This window comes from Balaenoptera acutorostrata, chromosome 1 (assembly GCF_949987535.1).
Source record: "Balaenoptera acutorostrata chromosome 1, mBalAcu1.1, whole genome shotgun sequence".
NCBI classification, from domain to species: domain Eukaryota; kingdom Metazoa; phylum Chordata; class Mammalia; order Artiodactyla; family Balaenopteridae; genus Balaenoptera; species Balaenoptera acutorostrata.
In genome coordinates this window covers 95358949-95371318 of record NC_080064.1, presented here as the reverse complement: position 1 = coordinate 95371318, position 12370 = coordinate 95358949, and the positions used below count along the sequence as shown (strand labels likewise).

At 40.3% G+C, this 12370-nt stretch overlaps 1 protein-coding gene across 3 annotated transcripts in view; it reads left to right on the top strand.

Annotated features, from left to right (window-relative positions):
• The window catches only part of VAV3 (vav guanine nucleotide exchange factor 3), a 389640-nt gene extending 379553 nt beyond the window's left edge, over positions 1-10087 (top strand). For 2 of the 3 annotated variants that reach the window (XM_007169495.2, XM_007169494.2), the window contains exons 26-27: positions 7022-7173; positions 7835-10087. In XM_007169495.2, the coding sequence (XP_007169557.1) occupies positions 7022-7173; positions 7835-7876 (194 nt within the window). In that variant the 3' untranslated portion in view covers positions 7877-10087. Of the gene's footprint in view, positions 1-7021; positions 7174-7834 lie in introns of those variants that run through there. The other variant, XM_007169496.3, reaches the window with a different exon arrangement.
• The last annotated feature ends 2283 nt before the right edge of the window (positions 10088-12370 follow it).

The following is a 12370-nucleotide window of genomic DNA, read 5'->3' as shown; positions in this document are numbered from 1 at the left end:
CATATAATGGATAATTCAGTGGTAGCTCAAAAATACTTTGATTTGGTAACCAGTACCTTAAGGACTAGTGTGGATTGAGCTTGGTCTCTGCTGTGTACAAATTTCAAATGTTATTGAAACTTGAGTGGATTTTCATTTGCTTGTGAACAGGAATAGCCTAATCGAGGCAGAGCATAATACTTTAAAGCAATGCTTAGTTAACCTTGACAACAAAAGTATAGGTATCAGATACCAATTCACTAGTACTCTATTATTCTGTGGAACACTGTGTTCCTGTTTTAATTGACAGGCTTCTGGGGCTCTGTCCTCTCAGTCAAGTCTCAGCACCGGATAATATTCACTAACAATGTGCCAATCAGTTTATTATGGCTATGCTAATAGCTTCTGTTTCAGTTAGAGAATCTTAGTACTTCAAGTTTCGTTTAACTTGGAGAAGTTAATATTTGACTTAATATTTGAGTTAATATTTTAATAACTCCTAATGAGACCTTTTAAGTCACTAAACTATGAGCCACTTATTTGCTAATGTTCCATGAACATTAGCCCATTTGAGTGCCAGGTATCATGTGAAAATAACCAGAGACTCCCTACCTAAGTGTGATGGTCTCTCTGAGCAAGGTTCTCCTTCGTCTGTGCTAATAAGGAATTGAAGGTATTTGAGGAAGGACGAAAGTTAGGCCCTTAACTAAAGCATGCAGTTTGCAAATGATGACTTCAATGAAAAAGGTCTCAACGTAGATTTACTATTATCTCAGTGGATACAGATATGAATAAAAGTTCTTTCTCTCAAGAAGCTTCCCAGAATAATGTAATGTACTAGCAGGCTTCCTATAGTATTAGGTGGTGAAGTGAATATTAGGCCAGGAAGTGAAAGGGATAGGAAATAATAATCCCTCAACATTCCCATCTGAATGTCACTGTTACTCAGCTGTTTCTATTCCATTCCAGGATATGCACCTACCAATAATTCTTATATTAGCGTCATCTTGGTATAGTCGGAGGAGTACGATGAAGAAAACATGTATCCGTACATGTGTGTAGAAATAGGTAGATGTATTCTCAGTATGGACAGAAATATGTTTTGCAGGTTAAACCATTCTGCAAAATATTTTTATCAAATACCTTATTCTGACATTGCTTACATCTAGATTTAAATCCATACTTTCCTAGGGAAACACATTATTTTATACTCATCTACATAGGTGCCAGACATTCAAATGCTGTTTTGCCAGCTTACGAGAATTAAGGACCCAAACACATTGAAAATTTATGTATAGAAAGAGTGACAACAATAAGTCATGCTACAATGCGTAGAAAAGTAGAAAGCATCTTACCAAGCCTTAAAGTGTTTGGCTGAGAGCTACATACTGGGTGACACGAGCAAAAGGTTAATCAGTTTCTCCTGAGAAGATTCCTCAGGTGTACGGTATGGTTAATGCCATGAGACATTCAGAAAAATTATAGTTATTGTAGGAAGATCACTGATAGATTATGGCTCTCGGGGACCCTGGGGAATAAATACTGAACATATTTCATGTTCTTCCCTTTATGTTGTGCTGGCTTTTGTTGGAAGTCTTTGAGCAGTTAAGTGAGCAAAAGATGAGCTCAACAAAAAGGAGGAGGAGAAATAAGGAGCTTGCAGAATTAAATACCCTGCCGAGATACTCATCCATTTAGCAGCTTCAGTTGCTTAGCCCTGGGCCTGATCCTGTGGGGATGCAGAAGCAGCGTAAGAGCCAGTCCCTACTCTCCAGAATCAACGACTCATTGAGATACAACACAGGAGCACATGCAGTAATGAAACAGCAGGGCCGGGGAGCGCCGTGATGTAAGTGCCTAACAGATGGCTACAGAGGACAGAAAAGGGGACGAGTGTTAGCTGGATTGGTCGGGGAAAGGCCTGAGCTGAGCTTCGGAGACAAGGAGGTTGAGGTTCGCAGAAGCAAGGTGAAGGAGCAGCATCCCAGAATGAGGGTGGGAATGGTGTTTGGGGGGGTGGGGGGGCAGTTAGGAAGCTGGGATGCAAAGAATTTGTGTGGGTAAATGATGGAAGATTTGGTGAGAAGGCCAGGATATAGCCAGACTACGAATTGCTATGGAATTGAAGTCAAGAGTTAGGATGTTATAATTTAGGAAAAGGAATGATGAGTAGTCTGTTTATGGTGAGTAGCTGAGAGGCGGTATTTAGAATAGAATGGAAAGAAAGCTGAAAGTAAGAAGACCAATTAGGAGGCAGTTGTCTTAGTTTAGAAATGGCATAAGTACCTGAGTTGGGATGGTGGAGCCGAGAACTTAGTGAAGGAACAACTTTATATCTCAGAGGAAGACGAGAGTGAACAGAAAGAGCTAAAGAGGTGTACTGACCTTGCAAAGACGGTTTGCAAAGAGAACGTGGGAGTAGTTGGAAAAATAACACAGTTGTGGGAGGTTGAGCTAGGTTACAGGGAGGAAGATGATGGGTTTGGTTTCAGACGACTTAAATCAGAGATCATGACTGTACCTGATGGTAGGGTGATGAAAATGTGTGAAATCACAGACTGGAATTCAGGTGAGAAGCCAAGGCATATGCAAGAATCTGTTCCATTCATTGGGGAAAAAATTAGAGTGAAGCCAGCAGAGGAGCCAAGGCCTAACCATGGTGGGAATAGCTACCATTTAGTAAAGATGATAATTTTTAGATAAGATTTAAGATGGTTCAAATTATAGGTACTTGACATGAATGCAAATGTTTGCAAGGCTTTTAGGGTTAGGAGAGAGGGGTAGCACACCGATGTTATGTATTTGAAACAGATTCAGGTCCTCTGGTGAGGCATTATCCATATTCAGGAATGTTAGATATTTTAAGATGAGAGAAAGGTAGATAGATTAGATTAGATAACCTATTTTTGAGATTTAAATAGCATTTAATTGTGTTTTCATTGATCTCTTATTTCTTCCTTCTAGAGTTAACTTATCTTTTGTTATATTTCAGACTCTTGAATTACCTTCATTAGAAATTTTGGGGAAATACTGTCTGCTTTTATTACTCCATGGATAAATAGTCCCAGAGAGAGAATCAAGGATGGACACTTAGAAAGCAGTCTGAGGAGAAAATTCCCCTCATTACAAAGAAGTAATGGGGAGAATGAGGAGTTCTAATTTAAGTTCTCACAAACGTGGGATAGGGATCCTGGCACTAGATTTTCTGCCACAAGTAGAGTTAGGGTGCCATTTTCCTCATTAAATTAAAGATGACATCCTCTCCTCTCTCTAACAGTGGGTATACCATGATCTCGAGGAAAACAAAACAAACCAGTTACATTGCGTGGCAATAAGTGAATTGCACAGATTGTAAAATTAGTTGTAATAGCATGTACTGCTGCATTTTAAAATAAAAAAGTGTAACTTGGAACATGCAATGGATTAGAAGAGAACCTTGATTATTAACAAGGATATACTTCAGGGTAGGTTAAAAGTAAGTATGTGAAGCCATTTATGAGAAAAGTGTCACTGAATGCACCAATGTATATATGAACCAAAGAACATCTGAACCCTTCCTTCCAATTCCTTTCCCCAGTTTATTTGGTTGGAATCTAAGTATCCCGTTAATGAGCTACTGATATTCTTAGTATCTCTAGGGCCCCTTCTTGACAGGAGTATCTCTGCCATACAATTTTCAGTAACCCAGGTTCCTTGAAGCTCATCCTTCAGGTGAGGTCTGCCTTCTCAAGAATCAGAATGGTAGCTTTCACATTCCAGACAGCAGGATAGAATAAAGAATCAAAGAGAAGGGTGAAGGTGTGTGCCAGCCGCCTTCCCAGGAAAGGTACCAGAAGTTGCCTTATGATACTTCTGTATATATCCCAGTAGCAAGAACTTAGTATCCCTTCCGGGCAAACATAGCCCAATGAAATAACCTATTACATGGATTAAGGGAAGAATCAATATTGGGAGAAAGTTTACAACCACACCTTCCTTTTCCATTGCAATAGCACCATGGTATCAGCAGGGTGAGTTTTAAAACTGCCTAAGGTGGTACCTGAAGCAGAGGGGTAGATGCAGAGAGGATAGCAGTGAAGAGCCTCGGCTCTCGAGTCACACCGCCTAGGTTTGAATCTAGGTTGTTCTCAAATGTGAAGAAGAAATAGCATGGGTACCTTCCTCTTTGAGTTGTTGTGATGATTAAATGAATATAAAACATGGAGCATGGCATCTAACACTTCCAAACCATCTGATAAGTTGAGCTCTGATTATTAAAAAGTGAGAAGTTTTTGAGCATCCAAATGCATAGAAATTTTCTGTACATTCCTACAAGTTGGGGATAGATTTACTTTCTTTTCCAGATATAATTCAAAGTGGTTTACATTCTATTTTTGGAAGTAACCTAGCATGTGCATGCTTGTTTGGAGGGTGAGTGTGGTTCCTAACAAATCGTCTGAGTGATTTTCTTGAATTTTCAGTGGGCTCTGCATGTTTCATTGACACCACCCTATAGGCTCTTACTTCTTGTATCAGTTTTGATGTGAAGCATATTTTACATTAAGAATTTACAGGATCCCCCTCTCCACTGATGTGACAAAGTGGGAATTGTGCACCACATCAAGAGGAGAAGGCCGTCCTTGGATAGAGTGGGTATGCTGTGTTCACCTAGAAAGGGATAGATCGCTCTGAACTGCAGAACTAATGTCAATCAAAATGTAATCATCTGGCTTGTTCTTCATTTAGAAATGGTGATAGGAGACAAGTGGGTGAAAGCAAAGCTTGATATTTCAACTTTGATATGACAATTTTCTTACGGTTATAGACAACGAAATAGCTGTGTCGAAATATGTTTTGCCGACACCTAAATGGTCTTTGCTTCTCTCTTTTTCTTTCCTTCTCTAAGCCCCTCCTTTGCTCTGTGGGTTTTCTTTTGTAACTCCTCCAGACTACAGCTTTCTTCCCCCTTCTCCCACTCCTTTCTGGTCAGGTACTGTTTTACTGCTTTTATATGTCTTTTCAACTTGCTTCTGTTTGCAAATAAAATATTTTGACTTCTGTGTATGGCTGCTCATATAGATACATCTCCTCACAAACAGCCCCTCGAGTCACATTCCCACCACGCACTTTCCTTTTCTCTGTCATCAAGTCATCGTTTGTCTTGACATACCGCTCCTCTGGTTTTGTGTGTGTGCTCATGTTATGTATTTCAGCAGGACGTTTTCTCTTTCATCAGCTGGAAAGAGTTGAGAGCCAAAAGTATAAAGGGGGGAATGAAGCGCTCCATAAAACTAGTTTTCCTGAGGATCAGAAATTTTAGTTGAGAAAAGCCAGTGTTCATGTATTTCCATTAAGAAAATAAATAGGACCAAAATCCCAACTTTATCTCCAAATATAAGAGTACAGTTCGGTCCAAACTGCTTTAAAGGATGACTGTGCCCATCGGTTTGTGCAGGGCATTCTGGTCTTGACTTCTGTCATTAGCCAGAGAATGTAAGGGCTGTTTATGTGACACACAGGGGAGTACATGATGGCTGGATAAAGTATGTTTTCTTACCGATTTTTAAAAATTAACCTGTAAGTCCCAATGGAATAATAAAATTTAGTACCAGAAGGCCCTTACAATTCATCTAGGATAGACCTTTCATTTTATAGGTGAGGAGAATGTGGCCCAGAAGGGTTAAGAGACCTGTACAAGGTCACACAGTTAAGCTGATGATGGGTTTTTCCATCACTGGGGTGTTTTTATGTGCATGACTCTAAGAGTAGTGCCCCAGTAATGGGATGGTTTTCAGTAAGAAAACTATTAAAGTGGTTTGTGTCTGAACAGTAAAATAAAATGACCTATTTTTGCTCCCTTTACAGTTCTGAAATCTACAGCATTGCTATTCGTTTATCTTATGATGGACACCTGGAGACTAAAAAAAATTTCTGTCATTGCAGAGCCCTGAAAAATAGGCCAGAGATCCCGGTCTCCAAGTGGGCAGGCTCTTCCAGGGTAACAGGTCATAACTGCAGCTGCCTAGGCACTGGGAACTGTTAAAAATATGGATGTGTGGCATTTCCCATGTTTTTTTTCTTATACTTCAGTTTCTCTACCGTTTAAGGTTTATAAAGTCCCACCAATCTCAGGTGAGTGATTCTCAGAATCACTGAACATATCATTGAAAACACTTTATAACCCCAAGGAGCAACAGGTAGAGATGTTAATATAAAATGTGTTATGAAACACTAGAGGCAAACAAACGTACAGCTTGAACAGAATTTTCCTTTCAGGACAGGCAGGTGAGGGCAGGGAGCAGGTTAGCTCCTCTCCTACCATTTAAAAAACAAAAAACAAAAAAAACTGAATATAGGAGGCAGACGCCCTGAATCTTCTTTTTGATTAAGTATTTCAGTAAAGGTTTTCTATAAGGCAGTATTTGTTTGAAACAAGGTAAATGGATGGTGTTTATCTGTTTTTTCCGTGAAACATGATTTAAGCTTCTTCACAAGTGCAATTATATATAAAAGAGTAACTGTCCCTAAATAGTTTTAACTAAAAAAAAAAAAAAGGCTGTTCGGGGGGAGGGGGGAGGATAGAGGTGATGACATGGATTCAACAAGAGACTTTCAGAGCAAAAAAGTTGGTTGCTTTGAGTCTTAAGTTGAAAAGTTTACAAGATAAAAATGTGAAGCTTTTACCACAGAGGTTCGAGTTAAAAATGGATTACTATGCCATCAATAGGAAATTTAGGCTAGTTATTTGAGATTCTATCTCCTTAGGCAGTAACTTAGATATTAGCCTTTTTTTTTAAACTACAAAAACTAGTCCGTGTTTTGAAGTTCCTGTGAAGAATGTGAAAACAGAACAACAGTTTTTTAAACTTTGTGAAATGAACTTGACTACACCCGACTGAATTGAAACAGCAGTTCTGCTGCTTTCAAGCCCCTCTGCCATCATCACTAGTCTGTCACGAAATCACGGCCGTGCATTTTGACAGCATCTATAACATCCATCTGATTAGGTGCTTATGGTTGGTAAACTGCACATCAATTCTGACACCCCATCGTTTCTTCACAGTGTTAAGTCCAAAGGTGCTGGGCATCGCCATCGCTCGGTATGACTTCTGTGCAAGAGATATGCGAGAATTGTCCTTGTTGAAAGGAGATGTGGTGAAGATTTACACGAAGATGAGTGCGAATGGCTGGTGGAGAGGAGAAGTAAATGGCAGGGTGAGCTGTCCCCCTCGATGTGCTCGTCACATGAACGAAGGGGGCTGGGCAGCCGCTGGCGCCCACTGTGGTGGGGGGAACCCTACACTGTGTGGCAGGCTTCACCCCCCCCGAGCCCTGGCTCCGCACGGTGGTGTTCCTTCCTGAAAACAGGCACTCAAGAAAAATGTGTTGAGTGAATATGATAGCGGCATCAATAAAGTTTACTTGGGCAAGTCTGATGGCTTCCTGTTGGGAAAAGGGTTGAGCATATCAGTTCTTTTGAGTCTCTAAGCCTCTTTTTAAGTCTAGAGCATAAACTTTATGTGGAGCACAAAATATCTGTAAGAGCTGATGATCTAAATTGGAAAGAGTGGGGCATAGGACCTCTGTCTTTATATCTTGTTCTACAGCAGAAATAGGAAGCATTAACTAGTAGAGCCCCTTAAATTACATATTTGTGTGCTAGCAGATTAGAACAGTTTAAGCGTATTGTATTCCACCCTTTCTGTCACTCACTCTATTGGGCTTTTAGGAGCAGTTTAAACCGATCCTCTTCACCTGCAGTGGGCATAAAACGCCAGATTAATTCAGGGTGTTATGAAAATGAAATGCTCTGTAGAGCCCTTTGAAGTGCCGGATGCAGAGTCACATTGCTGTGTTGGTTGCTTTTCCTTTTTAGGTGGGCTGGTTTCCATCCACGTATGTGGAAGAGGATGAATAAATTCCAATCCAGCGTTGCACCCCGCACCAGGAGTTTCAGAGAAGGGATAAATAGAAGCCTGCACAGCATTATGAATTCACTGAAGTGTTTAAAAAGCTGCCTTTCTGGCTATTCAACATCCTCCCTGTTTTTCCCCTCCTAAGTCTTAATGCTGGGGTTTCTAAAGATGCTGGTACTGACAGATTAATGGCTCGCCTAGAGCTGTGCAAGAAACAGCCTGCCCGCCTGTCATCGTCAGGGACCAGGGCAAAGCCAAAAGCTTTTCTTCCCCCAAAGAGCCCTGCAAACACATTGGTTCATGTTTCTTTTTCCTTCGTCCAGTCAGACGCCATGAATGCCAGCCAGCCATTAGGAAATGCTTAACACATATTTACTTTCTTCTCACATGCCATTCACCAGAATTTTTGATGGTACAGAGAAGCAGAAGTTTAATTTTGCCTTTCCCAGCATGAAGAAAAATGGGAGTTCTGCCACTGGGGCAGCTTATTGGAAAGATCCAGCATTACTTGTCTTAAATTGCTTCACAAGGTGACTCATTGCCTGGCAAACACTTTTACCCCCTGATGTTACTCATGTTAAAATATAAGAGACAAATGCTCAGGTTTGCTTCATAAGTGATATTATATGGGACGGGGGGTGGGGGTCCATTATTCATTTGGTGTCCTGATGAGATTTGCAAACTTTTTCATAAAAAGAAGACATACAGAAGAGTACATAAAAGAGTATCTTCATATTAAATCTTCACAACCTTCATGATTTCATAGGGTTATTTTGGAAATGTAGTACTTCACTTTATGAGATAATCTTGGTTGGGTATGTTTTAGGTAGTTACAAATAACCTGAATTAAGGTGGCATTGTTTACAGAAACAGACCAAGGGCTATGATTTATAGTAAGTCATTTTAGAGAAGCAACATCTATTAACATATGCCTTTTTCTCCCCTGACACCTCCCCCCCAACCCCCCGCAGAAAAAAAGACCTGCGATATATTGCTGATTCCCACATTTTCCTGGAGGATTTACAGTAGCACAAACAACCTTGTCGAGGATTTTTGAAGGAAAGCACAGCAAGGTCCTTTATGCATTTCAGGGACAGAAGGAGGGTCACTAGACTTTTCTGGTCTTATTCACTGTGGGATCCCAGCTCTCACTGAGGCTCTTCCCATCTGAGGCCATTTCTGGGTGTGTATTAACCGGTGGGAAGATCAGTCTGCAGTGCACTTATTTGACCAAGTCTTCACCCTTTATGTGAGAAGTCTCAGTACATTTTTCCTGGGATGTACAGAGTGCTCAGTCAAGACAGTCAAGTTAAGACACTAACTTGGCCCTTTCCTGATGAAATATTTTCTCCATAGAGGAAGTCATGTTCTGACAAGACTCGGAGAGTGTTTGCAGAAAACATTAAAAGCATTAACTTAATAGAGCCAAAGTAGGAACATTTAGTTCTGAAATTTTGGACCATCTCTAAAATGAGGTGGGCGTGGCTGGCCTTCTCCCCAACCCACTTGAGGGCCAGAACTTGATGTTCATTGGACACGTCTCCCTTTAGAGACCCTCGTGGGCTAGGACTTCTTAAATAGAATAGATTCAGGACCTTTACCTCAGAATTATGTAAACTGTGATTGTGTTTTAGAAAAGTTATTATTTGCAAAAACCAGTTAAGTTTTTGTATATGTGTAAATGATCATGAAATTGAGTTTTATAAGATGTTCTGTACAGTAAAGTTATACCCTCAAGGTGTATCTTGGAGTGGATTCTTTCCCATAAAGTCTTATCTGCAACACTGTGTCTGGGGAATGTTCTGTCTGTTACTGTCTGCCAAATGTTATGGAGAGGGCAGCTTCATAAACACTCCTCTGTACAGTATTGTAGCTTGTGCTGTTTCTTTTATTGTTGTTTTACCCGATAGACTCCCACTCTTTCTGGTCGCATGTCATGGACCTGGGGGTTTCCCAGCAGAGGATATTAGAGTCCCTTTTCATGACGTTGCCAATTACATCTTTGTCTATGTTTAATACTTCATATTGGAAACTTTAAATGCTGCGAATTTGTGTAGATTTCTAATACCAAAGACAGAAGTAAATGTTTTTTCCATACTTTGTCTTGCCTGTATGCAGCCCTGTGTAATATGGTGAATTAGAGTGGTATTTCACTTTGTAATATTTTGTAAATATGTCAATATAATAAATAGTTACTACTTGCATTACATCAATTGAGAGTTGAAGTCTTTCCATAGAACAATTCCATACATAATTCAACATGTGCCAACCTCATCATAAACATGGAACTAGAAGCCCTAACTTTGATCTGGTTGAGCTCAGGATTGCTGCCTGAACAGTTACGAACAGTGGCCTGTAAGACATACTCAATAGTTGCAAATAATATATTGTTGACATGCTTCCCATGTGTCACACACTGTTCTAAACGCTTTATGTGCTCTAACTTGCAGTAACCCCAGGAGGTATAGTCCCATATTATCTCCACTTTTCAGATGAAGAAACAGGCATTTCAAAAGGCTGTAGCTTGACTCAGCTCTCAGAGCTGACAAGTGTCGGAGATGGACTTCCAAATTGGACAGTCTGGCTCCAGAGCCTGTACCATGACACTTAATGGGTCAAGAGGGAGATTAGGGATGTTTCTAAGATTGCACAGCTGAGAAGCTATGATACAAGCTATCATAACGATTGAAGATGAACACAGAACTCAGAAATGTTCTCCTATTCCTGCCTCTTAAAAGAAAGCCTCAAACAGATATTGCCTAGAGAGAGAGGTGTCAGAGGAGATTGAGCTTTTTTTTCTATTTTGATTCAACTTTTCCACAGAAAATGATGAACTGCTAAGCCAGAGAGACACAGAGGCAAGTCCCCCTTAGCAGAGCAGGCCTGCGGGTTGTCCACAGTGGTGGAGACAGGCTGGCTCAGGAGAGGGTGGAAGCCCGTTCCTTCTAAGGAGCGGGAAAAGTCAGTTCCACAGTAGTAGCTTCTGGTTGATGTCACCAGTACCACTATGCTCAGAAATATAAAATCTCCCCTATTTCATTATAGTACAGTGGGTTATCCCAACCCTTACTCCCTTTACTTGAAGGACTGATTCCTTTGGAATTCTCTTCAACATGTTAACATTTACGTGACTTTAGACCTTGTATCTTATTATCACCACTCTCACCACCACTGCCAATCATGATAAGAACTCCCTCGATTTATTAGTTAACGTGGGAATATCCTTTATAAAACATTCAAATATTTTGTCTTCCATCAAGTAATTGAAGTAAAATACGTTGATAATTAGGCTTTAGGTGCCTTGCTTTGTTCTATTTAATTTGACAGCTGTATAGAAGAGTGACGAAAGCATATCCCGAGACCTCAGACTGCATATCTGGGTCCACATCCCATCCTTGCTACACAGGGCCTCAGCCAATCAGTATAACAGCAGGTACTTCACAGGATGGTTGTAAGACTCAACTGAGACCACACGTACGATATAAAGTGGAATGGTGCCTGGCTTACATTGAGCCATTTTTATCATCATCATCATGTCTACCATTGTCAGATGGATTTGCTGGCAAAATATGGGTAGTTGCTATATTAATCTTTGAATTCCTTCAGTATAATTCAGGCTCACTTATTGGATTAAGGGGCAAAACTATAGATTCTCAATTAGACAGTGTCTCCAGGAAGGAAGTTAAATCATTTGGTATTATAGAAAGTGGAAGTTTTAGCAGTCACACCTGGGTTCAAACCCCAGCCCCGTCAGTGACTTTCTGAGCACCAATTTCATCTTCTGTAATAAAGGGATAATCATAAGTGTCTGAGAGAGCTGTTATGAAGAATAAACCATAACATATGAAAAAAGATGCCAGTAAAGAGCCTGGCACATGGTAGGTACTCAAGGAATGTTGGTCCCCTTCCCCTGAAGAATTGTAAAATACTTCGGAACCAAATTATGGACTGGCAGATTTTATTTTGAATACTAGAGCTCATGCTTTGTTTCTTGCACATGATGACATTTTAAGCATTCAAATTACAGATGGAATAAAAAGGTGTGTGTTCAGGAAGATTAATATTCAAACCCACAAACAATCTCAGAAGTTGAATTTAACAGCTCCACACTATTTTGACTAGGAAAATGGGATTTTCACCTGGCTCATAATCATTTACACTTAGTCCATTAGTCACTTCATTTTTCACTGAAACTAGTTTTCTGGGATTGGTTGGACTCTGATTAGAGATGTTATACACTTGCATCTGGCAGACTTTGGAAGGTACCTTATTGTAAGTAATGAACAAGTCCTGAAAAATAGGTCAAAAAGGAATCCTTTCTCTAGTTAGGTGCCATCAATTAGGATTCGGGGACATATTGACAGAAGAGCAAACAACTCCTCCTGAAGCACTCTAGACTGGCCCTGTTAGAAGGTTCCAAAATTTCTAGGCACAATACGATCACAGTGACCCAGATATCGAGAGACCTCAGAGCAGAAACAGAATGAACACAAAAG